The 20,109-nt window shown below is 37.4% G+C and overlaps 1 protein-coding gene across 4 annotated transcripts in view; it reads left to right on the top strand.

Moving 5' to 3' along the window:
- Positions 1 to 20,109, top strand: part of LOC150109819 (cAMP-dependent protein kinase type II regulatory subunit-like) — a 487,212-nt gene that overhangs the window by 427,880 nt on the left and 39,223 nt on the right. For 3 of the 4 annotated variants that reach the window (XM_090413727.1, XM_090413588.1, XM_090413505.1), the window contains one exon: positions 1,772 to 1,840. The exons of the other annotated variant lie outside the window; for it this stretch is intronic. In XM_090413727.1, the coding sequence (XP_090269853.1) occupies positions 1,772 to 1,840 (69 nt within the window). The remainder of the gene's footprint in view (positions 1 to 1,771; positions 1,841 to 20,109) is intronic. 4 annotated transcript variants of the gene reach the window in all.

Here is a 20,109-nt window from a genome sequence, read left to right as displayed (position 1 = left end):
CGTTACGGTTGTCAAATCGCTCTTTTTCTTTTTTCCTGATTTTTTAACATTTTTTCGCCTGTCTTTCTCGCCATTCTCTTTCAAACGTGCACTCACGACACAATCGGTACTAGCACTTTCTGTCATCAACTTCATATTCACATTCATCAATTCCTCGTTCAGGTCACATTTCGCACACACCCTTCTTCCATCCGCACTAAACATCCACAAATCATTTATGTAATCGAAGGAATACATATAACAGACCTCACACTTAACGAACCTACTGAAATCCAAATTAAAATCATGGAATGACAATGCAGCCGCCATTTTTTTTCTCTGCAGGTTACTAGGTCTAATATTAACGTTTTCGTATTTAGTTTAAGCAAGAAAAAAAACCCCACACTAATAATATCGGTAGCGTACAACGTTTACAGCCGCTCTTACTTAAACAATTACGCATATATACTTAATTATTCCTAGTAAAACTTATCTGAATCAGGAGCTCTTCAAAGCACGTTCGTAGCGCTTGACCCACTAGCGCCCTCTCAAAACTAGCCAAACTGTGGTATACTGCTGCTAATCTTTTCACCCCAGAATGCATAACCTTACATTTTGTCACATTAAATTGACATCCATTCTCCTTAGCCCAGAACTCCAATCTATCCAATATATAGATGCAGGGGAAATGTTTCAGCACTTGGCTAGAGGGGCCAGAACAAGGGATCATTCCTGGAAGTTGAATAAATGTATTGTAAGTAAAGGTATGAGGACTAGATTTTTGACTTGGAGAGTTGTAAATAAGTGGACTGGGCTGCCAGAGTCAGTGTTGAGTACTTTGTTAATGAGTTCAAGGAGAGGTATGATAGATTGTGTGCTATAGATTGGATCTCCCACAATTATCATCATTATATGGGCACCTACATGGAGTCTTTGGACTCCATGTAGGTGCCCATATAATGATGATAATAATATGACACCGCCACCTCCAAATTTCATAGCTGGGCTTATGCACTCTAGTAAGAAGCTGTTCCCTGGACATCAGCCACACCCATTCATCTGTTAGGTAGGAGGGGGGAAACAGTAGCATAATATGTTGCTCCATAACACAGCTTTATCAAGCTTCCATATTCCTGTTGCTGCTTTTTGTACCACAAAGACGATGATGCATGTTGGTTTGGGTGATGTGGGTTGCATATTGTGTTCTTGCTCTGGAAACTCATGTTATGAGTCTCAGTTCTGAATGTTTTTTTTTTTTGCAGATTTATGTTCCAGTCAATGTACAGAACTCTGCATTCAACGTGTCAGCTGATGAACGGGAGTTTTTATGTATTATCCTTCATAGCGCCCCCTACAGTCACATTCGGTGAGTGTGGTGGTTATCCACTGTGGGTAGCACTTGCCGTTAACTTCCTGCGCTTCCATCTCAGTTTGGTATCACTGATTGGTGACCCGGGATGGCTCAATTTGCCAAACTGATTAGCTTGTAACCTTGTCAGTTCTTTTCTCACATCCATTTCACCTGGACACTGTTGGACTGACTTGGGAGCATTATATTCCTCCATTTTATACCAGCTACAGACACATGACTCGTTACGATGCACCTTTCCCACGGAGTGTCTGTTAACCTTCCAAGCAGTATGTATGTATATATATGTTATATATATTACACACACACACGCACACACACACACACTCACCGACATTATAGGTTATTCATGCACAAGTTGAATTTGTATTTTATGTATTTCTCTCTCTCTTCTTACATATATTATTATTATTTCTCTCCCAGAGTTAGCTTTAGTCACACACAAACCAAGAGCTGCATCTGCCTATGCCGTAGATAAAGTGAACCTTGCCTGTAAGTAATATAAAATCACCTATTATTTGTTTTTGTGTGTCCATGCGGGTGTGTCGTTATTGCCTAAGTACATAACAGCAACTGTGAATTAGTTACAGTTGTTTACTAATTAAATGAATCGATTAATCTATTTTACAAAATACAATATGTAATGCATTTCTTCCAGGGCTAAGTTCAAAAAGTAATAGAATTTAAACTTATATAATAATTGGCCATTATATTCTGTACTTGGCACTGAGTCCTACAATGATATAAAAAATAAAAATTCACTTAAAAAGGATAGCTGAAAAAGATAGTGGATTCACTCACACACACACACAGTTATATAGAACAATGTGGAATAAAAATTTCTTAGTTGAGGGAGATAATTTAAACTTATTGTGTGATGTCTGATATTAGATATGATCGAACATATCTAATATAATGTCATTACTGGGCTTCCATGAATCATGAGATTCATCGGCAGAGTGCTGCCCTTTATCTCTCAGAGGTGTTCATACTACATGTTAAAATCATATTCGCTATTTGCACATTTGGTAACATTCCATAGATGAATAATTACAGGGGCAATTTCTTCGATGTGTGTGTGGGGGGACACGTATTCATGGTGGAGGAGACCTCCAGTGATGGTACGAATGCTTTTAATTTTTCATCATGTCTACTCTCTTCTTGTATTCTTTGCCCAACTTCTGATTCTTTTTTTTTTTTAATGTCCTGTTTTCTAGCCCACCATCACTAGGATCCATCACTAGTTTGCCATATACCTGTGGACATCTGGGAAAAAAAATTCTGGTAGTTTCACAATGCACAGCAAGATAGAGGGGACTGGATAAACCTGCTAAGATCACTCATTTAAATGGGTTTGCCTGTAATGTAGGGCTCGGCAGTGTTGCAGTAATTCACCTTTTCCTTGGTCCAGGGACAGAGCTCCCCCCACGGCTTGATGGTTCTGGTATGGCATCTGAGGTGGCCCTGTTGATTCTCTTCTGGGCACTCACTGATTGCTGGATAGTGGATGTCTGCAAATTTAATGTGAAAACCAGTTTTCTTTCCTTTGTAAGGTTTTTCAGTTGTCTTATTATATGAATTAAGATTAAATCTTCATTAAAAGCATTTAGAGTTTCATTCCTATATATTGTTCTTCAGAGTTTTTGTAATCTCTCACACTCACAAGAAAGTATAATTGTCTTACCCCCTTGTATGATGACACAAAGTTCTGACCTGCTTTTACCCAGAGTGAGTTTACTTATTCACAGGCTTAAGTTTTTAGTGTACATCAAACGTTCTTTCATATAGAAGTAAGCCAAAAGAAGTTGCAAAACTGTTCTAGGGATTTTTATTTGCATTGTATCATCCACTCAGTTACTGTAGGCTGCATATTATACCATTCATACATTTGCAGGTTGAGGTTTTTTTTTATGTCTTGCTTGGTTGCAGCTCTAGTCATTTCACAATAGTCTGTCCCATGTTGTTCTTTTTCTCTTCTGCCTCTACTGTTTTCTTACTAAGCAGTTGTCCTGTTATCTCCTACTGTTGCTTGTTATTTTCTGCTGAGACTGCTTCTTAACTTCTATTATCCATTCTATTCTTCCTATATTTTGTTTATCCTTTTTTGCTTCTGTTCTTTCCTCCTGCTCAGTCTTTTGAGGCCTTTCAATGTTTTTATTTCCTATCCCTGAAATCTCATAATCTCCAAGGACAGTAGCGAGACAATTTTCATGCATATGCTTGGACTGGTCCAAGTCATTACAACTTTGTATTGGAGCCTAAGTAAACCATTTTCCATCATTTACATAAATTCTAGAATGATCAATGGAAAATTTAATATAAGTTAAAAATTTGGAATTAGTATGTTTATTATATTTCAGCTCATTCTGTTATGCTTTCTTTTACTTTCTTTTTTTTTTTATTATTGTTGTTGCATATTTAGGAACTCCTTTTTGCAGGCATTTGTGCTTAGATTTTAAAAAGTCCCTACTGTGACTTCTTACAAAACATCAAATGGAAAACTGCAAAAACAAAAAAGCAGAAAACATTGGACACCTACAAACCTATAATCTTTTTTTTGATAATTCATGGAACAAGTGAGCATCAGCTAGAGAAAATGTCACCTTTTTTATCAGAGGTATATGAAAGAGCTGGTAGGATCCTAATATCAGTGGTGGGGAAAAAACTCTATTCAAAGACTTTCCTCTCAAAACATCTACCACAGGGAGAAGCTAGAGTGTGAAGCATTGATGAGGTGGCAGTAGAACAAAGATCCGTTTAGATTAAACTTATCTTTTTTTGGATAGTTTACATTTTGGGGGATTGTGTTGTTTTGTATATTATTTTTAGTATATTTTGTCGGTGTTCTTCACACTTTGTGTCAATAATGGTAGCTGCCATAATTTAGTTCATTGATATGTTATTGTCCCGTGTGCCACCAGTTAAGGACTACATTTTGTACAACATCCTCCAAGATTTTCTAGTGTGCAGTGCTTGTGGCATGTTCACATACTGGCTGTTCGGAATGTGACAGGTAAGAGACTGAGGAGTGCATATCTGCATAAAATGTAAGAAATGGGAAGAGTTCATTGATATGGATATTAGCATAACCAACTTAAGTAGCAGTACATCAGAAATGGGGAGGAGGGAGAGAGAGATGAGTTGCATAGTCAAGGGTGAGGAAGATAAGCATGTGGAAAGGGATATAACATTAGGTAGTGTACTACTTTTTAAAGATACTTGTGACATTATGATTAAGACTTATAGACACATAAACACAAGATTATTTTAATATTTGCCAAATATTTCAGTCTGAAAATAACAGACTATCTTCAGTGGCTACATAGGAACAGTTTTTAACAAGGGGAATAACAACAATTGATCATTCAAAAGTAGCGAAAAGTATATGTGAAAAGTAGGTGAATCAATACAGTCCATTTTTCGCATAGCCAAATATTTAGCGAAATTATTAAAATCACAAATAGGCAAATCACGCTCTTTTTTGAAAAACTCTTCGGATTTCCCAAATAAATTAAAAAATATCTCATTACAACCTACTGATCTTATGGTGAGCTTCGATGTACAATCTCTATATACTAATGTACCTCTCAAAGAGACTTTAATTTTACTTACTGACATCTTCCCACAAGACATTATAAAATTATTTGATTTCGTGATGCACTCTGGATATTTCTTATGTCAAAACAAATTCTACAACTAAGTTGAAGGAACAGTCATGGGAAGTCCACTTTCATCTGCTCTAGCCAACTTTTATTTGGAACATCTAGAAGACGTCCTGTTTTCATCTATATTCCCTCAACCATCCTTTTGGGTAAGATATATAGACATCTTTTCAGTGTGGCCACATAACAGAGATTCCTTACCTTCCTTTTTAGCAAGAATCAATTCGTTACATTCTCGTATTAAGTTTACCATGGAGATTGAAAGAGACAACAAGGTAACCTTTTTAGATGTCCTCCTCATCCATTCACCTTCAGGTATTCTAACAACAACAGTTTACAGAAAATCCCCTTTCACTGGATGTTATATTCTCAAACAATCTGCTCATCATCCTTATCAAAAAACAGGAATCATAAAATGTTTAATCCGATGAGCTAGAACTAATTGTTCAACTTCTCATGAATTACAGAAAGAACTTTCAACTATCAAACATCACATGAAATTAAGTGGCTTCTCTGAAAAAAGTACACAACATCTTTTCGATTCCTACAATCCAATCCGTCGAGTTCCAATTCCATATATTTCCGGGATTTCAGAACCAATTTAAAGAATTCTGAAGAAATATGATTTAACAACCACTTATATACCTATTAACAAAATATCCACTTATTTCCTCTCTTCTAAAGATAAACACTCAACTATTGTCTCTACCTGGTGTGTATCAAGTTCCTTGTAACTGCAATCTGTCTTACTTTGGACAAACAGGACGCTCTATAGAAAAAAGAATTCAAGAACATTCAGCACAACAAATCCGATAAATCTGGATTGGCTCAGCATGGGATAGAGACAAGCCACATCTTCTGGTCCAAGACTCACCTTCTACACAGATGTCGCTATAAATTTGAACAGCTATTTAAAGAAAGTGCTGAGGCCTAACTTCAATTCCCTAACATGAATCAAAATGACTGTATTTCCTTATCAAAAATATAGGAAAGTTTAATCAGGATAACACATTAGTTGCTTTTTTTTTTATAGTGAGACTTGTAATTCCTACATTTGTCTAATGTTACTTATAAATTAAGATAACATGAAATTGTAAATTAATACCTATAGTTTAATCATCACTCTGATGAAATTTTTCCTCTCTTTAATACTTACCAATGTAACAGCACGCAGCTCTTTCTACTTTTCAGTGATCAATTGTTGGTATTCCCTTGTTAAAAACTGTTCATATGTAGCCACTGAAGATAGTCTGTTATTTTCAGACTGAAATATTTGGCAAATATTAAAATAATCTTGTGTCTATAAGTCTTAATTAGGTAGTGTAATAGATTTGAAGTAATCCCTGCTCGTGAAGATTGGGTGGATGGATACATGACTGTTGAGCAAGAGTAGATTGCTTGGAGGGATAGAGAGAGAGAAGAATGGAATGTATAAATGATGAGTCCAGAATCGTGAAATAAGCAATTAGGAGATTGGGAAGTCTTACTAATCTGAATCAAAATATGATTAATCTGATGAGGAGTGCTTAAGGGTCAAAACTGTATAACTGAGAGGAGACCTCCACATAGCCTTTAAAGGTATGTGGAGAACCGACCAGAGCTTCTGACCTAATGTCCAATCCTCACCTTCTTGTGGTGTACCCTGTTAGGTATCTATCTGGATACTGAACGAACGAGGATGGGCTGGCAATTTGGAATTTAGCCGACCAAATTGTATTCTTATTGGCTTAAACCACAAATATTAAATCATGGTACAACATGATAGAATTTCATGCTGGCTGGTTAAACAAGGCTCCCGTTGTTTTCGCCAGGGAACCAGGGCGAACAGCGAAAAGTCAGCTACCGGAACAAATCCTAAAACACACCCCAACTCAAAATCACCAGAAATGATTGCTACTAATCACATAAGAAGCCTGAATGGCAAAGAAATGGAGTTAGCTGAGGAATTAGATAAGTACCAGATCGACATAATAGGGGTGCTTGAAACAAAAAAAGACCAAAACTAGTGAGCTCTTTCTGAGCAATAAATACAAAATGTTATACTCAGGCAATGACAACCAAGGAAAAGAAGGAGTAGCCATTGTATTCAGCACTAAATATGAGGCTAATCTTCTTGAAAGGCAGGCAGTCTCAAGTAGAGTGATGTGGGCAAATATCAGAACGGGGAATCGGACAGTGAGACTTATTTGAGCCTATGGTCCCACATAAGGTTCTACTAAGGTAGAAGTGAAGGAATTTTTTGAGGCTTTAGAAAAAGCAACTGACAATGAAAAATGAAAAGTTGGGGATCTAAATAGCAGAGTAGGAAATGATTGTCAGGCATACAATTATTATGGGAAAATTTGGAGAAAAGAGCAAAGTTAATAATAAATGCAATTACTTGTTGGATTTCTGCACAGGACATGGACTGGTTATTACTAACAAAATGTTCCAACATAAAAATGTACACAAATTCATATGGAGAGAATAGGCAAGGAATAAGAAAAGTCTCATTGTGACTATATTATTGTTGATAGTGATGTTTTCTCTCTGGTGCAGGACACTAGAGTGTACAGAGGATTTGTTATTGGAAGTGATCACCATTTAGTCTTGAGCAGGATAAAATTGAATTTCATATTGAAAAGAATAACATGTAAGAAAGTTTTAAAGCGAATAAAAGTTGAGCAGCTCTCAGATGTAAACTGTAGATTAAAATACACAAAACTTATTGAAGAAAAAATGAAAGTGTTTGAGAACAGCAACCAAAACTTGGAGATTCAGTGTCAAGCCTTGAAGAAAACACTGATTGATTCAGCCAGAGAGGCATGTGGTGAGGTTGTCTGCAAGGATAGAAAAATCAGAACTCCCTGGTGGACACAGGAAGTTAAAGGGGCAGCAAAGGAAATGAAGAAAGCATACCAAAAGTTCCTGGCAAATAAGTCAGCTTGTGCTCTTAGAGAATACAGAGACATATGTAAGAAAGCTAAACAAAAGTCATGGGAAGACTTTGGTAAGAACATAGAAAATAAATTTTTTGAAAGTTTATTTTTCACTTGGTTAGAGTATGATAAATTTAGTTTAATCTTTTATCCAAGTGTGAGCAAACAAAGTTTGCACCTGAAGGTATCTTCAGGACTGGGGTAAGGTGGTACAACACCAGGACACTCCTTGCAAAGGTGGAGCAAGTTACCAACACTCCTATCTCAGTATCTCCCATAATGCAAACCACATCTCCTTGCGGATATGTCTAATGTTATGCATTAAGGGAAGGGCCACTGGTGTTGTACCACCTTACCCCAGTCCTGAAGATACTTTCAGGTGCAAACTTTGTTTGCTCACACTTGGATAAAGGATTAAACTAAATTTATTATAGAAAATAAATATCAAGAAGATGACAAGATATTCTGGAGGTTGTTGAAGAAGCTCAGAAATGGATTAAAGTGAGCTAAAAGGAATTACAGATAATAAAGGTGATATGAAAACTGGAGAGAAAGATATCTGTGAAGTATGGAGTAATTGTAAGTGCCCAGATTTGGTCACTGGGTTTCAGAAGGATGAAGAGATGTTGGAAAGAGTCCAAAGGCAACTGACTAAGGTAGTTTCTGACCTCTGGAATGTTGAGTATGAGGAAAGATTGAGAAGATGTAATTTGCAGAGTCTGTTGGAGAGAAGGAAGAGGGGAGATATGATAGAGACCTACAAGTTGGTAAGGGAGTTGTTATAAGATCAGTGGTGGAGAAGTTCTACAGAGAATAGTGGGAGATCAGGGGAGAACCAGAGGTCATCCCTGGAAACTGTATAAAGAGGGTGTGAGTAGGGGAGTGAGAGGCAGGTTTTTTTCGTGCAGAGTTATGAATGAAAAAACCTGCCTCTCACTCCCCTACTCACACCCTCTTTTTATACAGTTTCCAGAAAGTTTGAGTGTGTTTAAGACACGGTATGATGAGATGTGTGTGTGATAAAAGGACCTCCCAAATGAATCTTTGACTCCATGAGGTCTTGGGAAATAATAATAATAATAATAATTACTTTGAAAAATTGCTAAATGAAACTAACAGTGATAACAGCACAGCGATAAAAAACACTGACCAAGCATGCAATCAGGAATACATGCTTGAAGTAGAAAAAGCCATCAAAAGTCTGAAATGTGGAAAGGCAGCTGGAGTAGATGTTTTATACCAGAAATGCTCAAGTATGGAGGTATAAAAGTTTTACAGTGGCTACACTGCATAGTTCAGAAAGCCTGGACAGAGAGACGAATTCCCGATGATTGGAGTAGAGCTCTAATGGTACCCATATATAAAAAGGGAAATAAAACTGAATGTGAGAATTACAGAGGTATTTCCCTACTGAGTGTTCCTGGCAAGATCTATGCAAGTATACTTGAGAAACGGTTGAGAAGGATTGTGGAAGAGAAGCTTGGTGAAGAACAAGCTGGATTCAGGCCAAATAGAGGCTGTCAGGATCAGATATTCACTTGACGACAAATAGTTGAAAAGTCATGGGAATATAACAAAGATCTGCATTTAAGTTTTGTTGATCTGGAAAAAGCATATGACAAGGTGCCAAGAGAGAAGCTATTCAATACGCTATAGTTATAATGGTGTCAATGGGGCATTATATCAAGCAGTACTTAGTCTGTATTTGAGTTGTAAGTCAGCAGTTAGAATTGATGGACGTACAGGAAGATGGTTTAATGTTAATTTTGGAGTGAGACAAGGATGCACATTATCCCCTCTGTTATTCATTATCTATATGGATCACATTATAAAGGAAAGTAGTATTAAACATGATATCAAAATTGAAGATGTTAATGTTAGCTCTTTGCTTTATGCAGATGATGTTATACGTCTAAATAAATCTGCTTCAAGTCTGCAAGATTCCCTGACTAAATTGAATAACTGTTGTAATAGATATGGTATGAAGGTCAACAATAAAAAGACAAAGACAATGAAAATAGGCAGAATCATTGAAAATGTCAACTGCGTTGTGAACGGAGAACCTGTGGAACAAGTAAAACAGGCATTTCCAACCCTATGCCCGTGGGCACCATAAAACCCATCAACCAATTTGTGTGTGCCCGCCACTGTTCAACAGTGTGCCTTATAGTTTGAAATAATTACATGCACATTGTGCAACAATTCATGGCCATGCTATATGACACATGCGTTAATGACATGTGACGAGTATTAAACGCATACAATGTAAAGTAGATGTGCATTCAAATTTGTTCATTATCTGTTGCTAGTTATATGCACATAATTTTAACAGTGTTAAAATCTTGATAATTGTTTAAGAACTGGAATATCATAATATTCTCCTAATTATGAAGCATTGGCAAATGAAATGCAATGCCAAAGATCACAACTTACATATATATATTTAAATTTTTATATAATGTAAACTTTTAAGTAATAAAACATTTGATTATAATGTAAACTTTGTATGTATTCATTTAACAAACGAATTCAAAAAATTTGCTTGAAAAAATAGATGGTGCCCGTCACCCTATCGGTATTTTAGAATGTGCTCTAGGAAACAAAAAGGTTGGGAACCCCTGAAGTAAAACATTTCAGCTATTTAGGCACGATGGTAAATTAAATATGGAAATAGACAACAGAATCAACAAAGCTGGTATGGTGGGAAGTTGACTGAATAAATTTATATGGAATAAGAGAGAAATTAGCTGTATACAAGACAGTGTTCAAACCGATTTTAACTTATGGATCTAAGAGCTGGGTCAGAAGTAAAACACTTGACCAAAGACTAGAGACCACAGATATGAGAGTCCTGAGAAAGATTGGGGGCGTGAACAGATGGCATCAATGGCAATATCATATTAATAACGAGGATATTAGGAAAGAACTTGACATTGTCAGCCTCCAGGAATGCGTTAGCAGAGCTAATCTCAGGTGGTATGGTCACTTAAATAGAATGGGCGAGGAAAGATTAGCCAAACAAGTGTTCTCTGCCAGGTTGGCAGGAAAAAAGACTCAGGAAGATCAAGATATAGGTGGATTGATACGGTAAAAAGTGCCTTAGAAGATAGATATATAAATATAAGATCTGACAATGTTGTAGCTTTGACAGCTAACAGACTGATTTGGCAGAAAATTGTAGGTAGGAAGTTAGTAATGATGTAAATTTTTCATGTAGTACTACCATATCCTGTACACCCCTTGAGGGTAAATGTCAGGAATTTGATGATGATGGTGATAACTAATCTGATATGTCAAGTAGTAAGAAGTATGATGTATGGGAATTCAGTAATTCATGAAGTGCAAAATAGAATGCTAGGAATTGCATCCAGGAATGATAAACAGTGACTACGGCAATTAAATGAAATGAAAGTGTGGATGTGATGGTAGGTACAAATGATCTGAAAGGTATGCGAGGGTAGTGACAGATTTGAGGTTAATACTTGAGATTATACACGAGTATAAAAGCGATGATATGTTACCCAGTTATGATAATGTAGAGTTGAGGAGAAGAGCATCAGTAATGAATGACATGATAGTGAGAAAATGTTTAAAGAGAGGTTGGATTATGTGGATGCTTGGAGTGCATTTGAGAATAGAAGACAATTGTATTCAGGAGACAGACTGCATTTGAATGATGTGGGCATCTATATATATAGAGAGAGAGAGAGAGAGTGAGTAAGTGTTGTTCTCTGTGGAGTAAGAGTATTATTAGGAAACTAGGGTTTTTAGGTTGGATGGTAGCAACGGTGGCTTCTTGGGAGAATGTATGGAATAATGCAATCCAGTGGATTCCCTGGAGAGAATAATAATATGTATAGAAACAGTGAAAATACTTTGACTTTTCTTTATACAAATGTCAGTAGTATGAGAAACAAAGAAGATGAATTGGTGGCAAGGATAGCTTCCACCTATCCAACAATTATTTGGATCAGCGAAACATGGTTGAGGGAAAATGACATATTGACAGGTGTAGAAGTATAGCAGGATTTGGTATATTTTGGCAGGATAGGAATGGCAACATGGTTATGGAGTATTTTGCACGAGACTCATCACAGGAGGTGCAAACACTTGTGCAAAAATAAAAAAATAAGATAAAATAAATCATCAATCCATTCCATTCGGTGGATGATTTAGAAATGGCACTAATTGTTTTGAAAGTATATTGAGTGAGGTAGAGGTGGGTAGGATAGGATATTTAGTTGGATGTTGCTCTAAGCCAAGGTACACAGGGAGGGAAGATCATGAAAATTTTAGGCAGGTGAGTTTGACAAGAGCAAAATGAGTAATCATTATAGATGATTTTAACTACAGCAGTATAAATTGGGAAGAGGAAACAGCATGTAGTAGTAAGTGAATAGAATTTCTGAAATTCTTGAGGGACAAATGCCTGGGACAAGGTAGTAGAAGGAACACAAGATTCAAGACTTTTGGATTTGGTCATATTATCAGAGGAACTGATTGTAACTGAGATGTAATCTTTGTCTGTGTCCTCGGCACTACAAAGGTGCCAACTGGGTGAATCCCCGTGACTTCTATTTCTTCTTCCTATGGTCTGACTATTGCTTCAGGGGTTTTGATCCAAACACCTTCTCAGACTGAAAAACAGAAATCATCCTAACAGGAATGAAGGCTTATTCCACTCAAAATTCTCAGCCACCATCGAAATCTTGGTTCTCAATAAAAAAAAAAAAAAGAAAAAAAAAAGAGTACATTGCTGTAAAAGAAAAAAAACCTCTACTTAGCACTAATGGCACAAGACCAAAACTGCAGCTTGCAATAGTTGTAAAAGAATTATCACCAAGTCAGACCTCAAAAGGACCAAATGCGGTAAGCTCACCTCTTGTGGCAATCACTCCTTCTGGTCCCTTGCCAATGCCATTGGGCACAACTTCTGTCCACCAAGGTTCCACACTCTCACATCCAGATGGTACTATAGTCACCTCACTAGCATCACTCTTTTCTTCCAATTCCTCCATTGATGACCTGGGCAAAGTTCCCTCCACTCCACCAAGAACAACTCCCATAGTCTTCTGACAAAAAAGAATCCTTAATAACTTGAACACAAACAAGGCATCTGGTCCTGATGGTATCCCACCTATTGTATTAACAAATTATGCCACAGAACTAACATCTCCCTGTATCGCCTCTTCAGTCTATCCCATTCAACTGGCATCTACTTTATAATGTAGAAACAGGTCCACATCCAACTAATCAAAAAGCAAGGTGATAAAAGTCAACCAGTGAGCTACCGTCCAATTGCTCTCACTTGTTCTCTCTAAAATTATGGAGAAGGTTATCAACAATCAACTCTTGAACCACCTAAAGGCATACCAACTAATTAGTGATGAGCAGCATGGATTCCACCACCCACCTGTGGAATCAGGCTATGGAGAAACTCATGATTATCCTCAACATTTCAAAAGCATTTGATCAGGTTTGGCACATGGAGCTACTTCACAAATTGCCATCCTATGGGCATCCTCACTCTGCGACTGGATCAACTTTCTCACTTGTCACTCACTACATGTCAAGGTGATCAGATTTCCCTACCAATGCAGGAGCACCCAGGGTTCTGTTCTTTCATCCATTCTCTTCCTCTTGTATATAAATGACTTGCTCCCACAGACTTCCAATCCTATCCATAGCTTTGCCAATGACAGTACTCCATTCCTCTTTTTCATTTGACAAACACTGTAGTGCTCAAGTATTAGAATCCTCTGTGAGCAATGACCTAAACTTCAATCTCCTATCTACATCCTAATGAGGCAAAGACAACTTTGTAGATTTTGATGCCACTAAAACTCAGTTCTGTCTGATCTCTCCCAAGAGTTCGCATCCTTCTCCTTACCTTCAGTAATACTGAAATATCAGATTTTTCTACTTCGACTGACTTGCACCTCCAATCTTTCTTGCAACAACCACATTTCATCTATAGTTCTGCAGCTGCCAAAAGATTTGGTATACTTTTTCACACAAGACACTGCTTCAGAGTTACCTTAACAGCTGACTCCATACAAAAGCCCAAATATGCCAAGCCATGGAATATTGCTCCCATATTTGGGGTGGGCTAAGATTGTTTGATTCTATCCAGAAGAGGGCGATCCAGATAATTCATGATCCCTCTCTCTCACAGACATTCTGTTTTTGCCTTTTGCCTGTTCTACAGATACTTTCATGCACAGTGCTCTGCTGAATTGGCCACTATTATTCCTCCACTCTCCTCCAAAATCATTAAAACAAGAACCACTGCTAATGTCACCCTTTTATAGTCCATCTTGAAACTTACCGAATCAACATCACTTACTCCTCTTTTATTCCATCTATTTCTGTCCTTTGGAACTTATTCCCCAGCTGTTCCAGCAAATCGTGAACAGATTCCTCCTTTCTTCTATTTCTCTTTCCCACACATGTGCTAGGTCTTGTGGCCTTATGTGCGTGGAGCAGATATATATATATAAGGTATATAAGGATTGTGGAAACATGACATTTTTTTGATGAAAATGATAATAGAGTGACTGATGCAGAAGACATAGTGGAGTTGTTTAATTATCACTTTATTGGGGTATTTAATCTGGGAAACTTACTTTTTATTACTAGAAGGAGGAAGGCTCAAGGTTTAATAGTAGATTAAACTTAGATTTTTTCTTAGGGTGGCAGTAGAATGGAACTATCAAACGATGAGTTTATATTTCATTTGTAGTTATTAAGATTTTGGATAAATTAGTTAAGAGGTTATACACAACATTGGGCATATGTAGATAAATGAGGGTCAGCATGGATTTGTTAAGTGTAACTCTTGTTTTAGTAATGCGATTGCTTTTTCTAACAAAGTAACAAGAGTAGTTGATGAGGTTCAAAATTTTTTTTTGGGGGGGGGGGATTTTACAAAAGCATTTGGCAGGTTGCCACATGATAAACTGCTATTTAAGTTACAGCATATGGGTTTAGATATCAGGCTAGTGAATTGGAGTGGAGGATTGGCTGCCTGATAGATATCAGAGTTGTGTAAGAGGGAGTGGTGTCAAGGAAACAAAAGATTACAAGTAGGGATTCCTCAGGGCTCAGTACTGATACCTGTATTGGTTAACCTGTATATCAGTTACTGCCAGTGGATTGAAGAGAGATATTCAGTTTACAAGATGATGTGAAGGACTATCAGTAATAGTGCAGATGTGGTAGCCCTTCAAGAGGAGTTGAATAAGCTGGACAGATGAGCAAATGAAAGGGAGGTATCAGTTTAATTCAACTAAATGTAGGGTCTTGAAGTTTGGGATCCATCAGAGGTCAACAAAGACAATATAGAAGATTTCTAAAATACTGAGGACACTGACCAGCAGAGATGAAAGTGTAGTGATTCCACTGTACAGAGTGGCCATAAATTAGCTTTCCCTCTTTGGAGGTATCTGTAGCTAAAACTAATACACGGAACGAGACCACATTTTATATTGAGACTTTCGAAGGCATGGAAAGATGAATTCCACAAAAAAAAATATTTAGTATCAAAAGTCGCCAACAGGGGAAATTTTGGCACTGGCAGAGCCAAAAGCAGTCAAATATTTGTAATAACCACAAGTAAAAAAGGATGCAAATTTTACTGTGCGTATGTGACAGCAGCGTCACCAATTCCACTTAAAAAGGGAACATTCAGGCAGTTATTCGAGTGACTGACGAATTGTGCTCAATATGCGTCCTACATTGCCTTAGTGTGCTTTACTGGTTTTACCTTAAATAGTGCAATGCCGTGGCGGCCCTTCAGGAATTTAGAAGGCTTCATAACCTGCATACAGGTCCTATGTCAGCTGTAGCACTGAGAGCTATGATTAAGAAGTTTGAAGAAACTGGATCACTAGGAGTTAGACCTGGAAGAAGACGGAAAACAGTGCAAGAAGTGACAGTAACAGACGTTGCTACTGTGGTGTTCAACGACACAGGGACCAGTACTGGTCCAAGTGCTCGTGCCATAGCTTGCAAACTTGATATGGTTTATGGTACAGTCTGGAAAATCTTACAGAAAATGCTTCACTTCTATCCGTATAAGTTCAGTCGTGTGCAAGCACTAACTACCACAGATTATGATAAGCGCATGACCTTCGCACTGACATTTCTTGCCCAAATGGAGGTCAACAATGACTGGCGTTGGAGAATATTGTGGGGGTGATGAAGCTCATTTTTATCTGAATGGGTCGGTCAACACTCACAACTGCAGAATTTGGGCATCTGAGCAACCCCCAATCGATCCAGCAAGTACCACTGCATTCTCCAAAAGTAACCATGTGGTTTTCACAACCGATTTCATAATAGGACCATACCTTTTTGAGCATATTACCCCTACAGGTCCTGTAACCTGCTCCATTACTGGAGAGATTTATGACGAATGCTGGAAAATTTTGTCATTCCTGCATTGCAGCAAAGACAATGTTTGGACTCCATAATTTTTATGCAGGATGGACCACGGCCGCACATTGAATGTTCAGTGCAGCGCCTTTTATGCCAGCATTTCACTAATGAGAGGGTTATCAGTCAGTTCTTTCCGATGGCATGGCCGCCTCGATCCCCAGACTCCATGTGACTTTTTGCTGTGGGGGGTATTTGAAATCCGTTATGTATGTTGGTGGCGTTCCCAACTTGCATGTATTGAAAGAGAACCTAAAAGGGCTGTTATGAACATCCAATCCAACTCCTTACGCTCAGCTTTAGAGCATGTCACACACCGGATGCAATTTGTTGTACACAAGAAAGGTCAGCACATTGAAAATCGTGGATGTGGTCCAGGGGATCCTGATTCTGATAAATAAAACATTATTTCCTGCGAGTTCAATCACTACATTAATTTCTGTCTCTCTCGCAAGTTGTTGTTTTAGTTTAATTATTATTATGATCATTGTAATGTGCCACATATCCAGCTGGGATGAGTGAAATGGTTGTCGCTTACACCATCAAAATGTATTATTCCATTTTATCTGCCTTTAATGTAATTATCAGCTTGTTTTCAGCTTCACCGATGCCAAAATTTCCCCCATCGGCGACTTTTGGTGCTAAATCTTTTTTTCGTGGAAATCATCTCCCCATGCCTTCAAAAGTCTCAATATAAAATTTGGTCTCATTCCATTTATTGGTTTTAGCTACAGATACCTCCAAAGAGGAAAAGTTATTTTATGGCCACCCTGTATAAAGCCTTGATTAGACTATATTTATTATATTACTATATTACTGAGGACATGCAAACTACAAGGTTTGGCAGATAGAAGGAAAGGTAATATGATTGAGACATTTAAACCAATGCATGGTAGTTACAAGGTTGATGGGGCCATACCTGTTAGTTATGAATGGAAGTGATAAGCAAGTGGGTCAGGGAGGAGTGGTGCTTTTACATGGAGAGTGGTTGGATCATGGAATGTATTGCCTGATAGCATTGTGAGAGCATGAATTTAAGGAGTAGTATTGATAGACTTCATGAATGTTCTTGATCATCCTATATGAGTCTTGTGACAACATATATCATGGAGGTCCTGAATAATAATAACTACTACTATTATTATTATAATCTTCATATAAATATTCAGAACAACTCCTTCATGCAAAATCATGTGGAGGGAATACCACTTGACTTCTTTGATGTTTTTAATGTATTGATCTGCTTTGAATTAAAAGATCAAGGCATGACAGCCATAAAAAGAATCCTCCTATGTGGGATGATAGCCTATTTCCAACCAGGAATATTATCCTTACATTTAACACCCTGAAACTTCCCAACATTAATGAAAGTAGGGTATTATCTCAGTTTCCCTGTTAAGCTCCTATTTTTTGAGCCCTTTGCAGTACTTAAAATGGAGCAAATATGTGAGAGCCACAACAAACCACCTGTTGTGACTCTAAATTCCTTAAAAAAGCATGTTTAACCAATGTCTAAGCCTTTCTACGAGAATTTGTAATGATGTAGCAGTAAAGAGCATGTGAGTGAAGACTAAATTTCAAAAACCCAAATGCACCAGTTACCATCTTACTTCCAAGCATTTCAAATGCAAAAAGATAAAAATGAAATTCAGAAGATCACGACTGAGCGGAATATCCCATACCATATCGGGAACCAATCAGGAAGTATCTCACAAGAGCAACAAGTACTGGAAGAATTTTCTGTGCTAAGAAGGCAACAGTAAAGAGTTAAAGGGAACATTAGCTCATATGTTTGTTGCACTTTCTCATAATTTGATCATCCCTGAATGGTGTGATTTACTGCAATCTACATAGCACAATTAGAGAAAAATCTGAATATGACAGCACTCCTTATGCACTAAAAAAAGGATTCTATTACATCTATTCATGACTTATTTTTTCACGGTATTAACAACACCACAAACACTTTTATTAACAAGGATGTTTTACTAACGCTAATATTTCGCTGATTTTCAAATCAGCATCATCAGAGCACAACACACATGTAAACGCGACAGTGAGTGAAACAATATAATTGCAGAAAGACAAAAGATCTAAAGTCCTATTTTTGGCGCCCTCTAACGAAAAAAAAAAAAAAAAAAAAAAAACGCAGCAGTTATCCAGGAGTTTTTCTTAGGATAACGGTCTCCCAGATTTTTGGCAAATGAATGCAACCATATTTGTTAAGGTTGGGAGAATTCTTCAAAGCCATTGCTGACTCAAAAAATAGTCTTTCAGATCTATAACGACTCCTAAATAGCACATTCGTTTTTCTCCATCTAATCCTGTGTGAAGGAGTGTCCAAAGCGTGGTCTGCCAGTCCCGACTTGCCATAGTAATAGTAGCGAATGTATCTTTCATGTTCTTCCAGGCGGATGTTCTGATGAACATGAAAGATACATTCGCTACTATTACTATGGCAAGTCGGGACTGGCAGACCACGCTTTGGACACTCCTTCACACAGGATTAGATGGAGAAAAACGAATGTGCTATTTAGGAGTCGTTATAGATCTGAAAGACTATTTTTTGAGTCAGCAATGGCTTTGAAGAATTCTCCCAACCTTAACAAATATGGTTGCATTAATTTGCCAAAAATCTGGGAGACCGTTATCCTAAGAAAAACTTCTGGATAACTGCTGCGTTTTTTTTTTTTTTTTTTTTTTTCGTTAGAGGGCGCCAAAAAATAGGACTTTAGATCTTTTGTCTTTCTGCAATTATATTGTTTCACTCACTGTCGCGTTTACATGTGTGTTGTGCTCTGATGATGCTGATTTGAAAATCAGCGAAATATTAGCGTTAGTAAAACATCCTTGTTAATAAAAGTGTTTGTGGTGTTGTTAATACCGTGAAAAAATAAGTCATGAATAACCAGCAACGCCTAAGCTTATCAGTTAGAATCTATTACATCTAAATCTCTGATTTGAAAATTTATGGATTGAGCATCCAAAAGAATAAGACATACCTTAAGATCCATTAATAGATGGAATTGATATATCGACCACTAATAAAAAAATTAAAACTATCAGAATGTACAACTCCCAGGACAGAGTAGAATTTGTCAGTAACTTGGACATCTTTACTGAGGAGGAAGATATTAACACTAGCTATCCACATTCCTCCTCCCCCAAAAAATAAAATAAAATAAAAATAAAGACTGATAAAAGCACCTTCTTAAAAAAACTGAAAGCAAGTTAGATGCATTACCAAACACAAATAACTAAGAAATTCCTATAATGGAATTGATACAAAATCCTACACAACATGGATGACATCCATGTTGTGTAGGATTTTGCCAAAGGGCAAAATGCTGCAAGCTCACCTTGCAACATTTCACCTTTTCAAAATGTGATTTGGTGATGCACTCTTTTGCAGTTGTTGTGATCTGCAATATAGGCAGAGGGAGCATCTGGAGTTTTGGTCTTGAGCCATTCATAGTATGAAAAGGTTTTTTCTTATACTGTGTTGACACACTTTTTTTTGAAAACTAATTCTTGGATGGCAGCTGTGAATTTGGAATGGAATAAGGGATGAAGGCCTCATTCCCTCAGTCTGAGCAAGTATTTAGATTAGGAGAACTGAAACCTAATTCAGACCATGGGAAAGAGGAATAGAATTCAAGAAAGTCGTACCATTTGGCACTCTTGTCATGCCAAAGGACATAAGAGACCGAGTGGTGAGTGAAGGTTGTTCTGTGTCAAAATAGAC

The sequence above is a fragment of the Typopeltis vanoorti genome, chromosome 1 (genome assembly GCF_054136105.1).
Source record: "Typopeltis vanoorti isolate ZY-2024b chromosome 1, IOZ_Tvanoo_1.0, whole genome shotgun sequence".
Classification (NCBI taxonomy): domain Eukaryota; kingdom Metazoa; phylum Arthropoda; class Arachnida; order Uropygi; family Thelyphonidae; genus Typopeltis; species Typopeltis vanoorti.
Note: the sequence above shows the minus strand (reverse complement) of the source record. Positions and strands in the feature narration are given on the sequence as shown.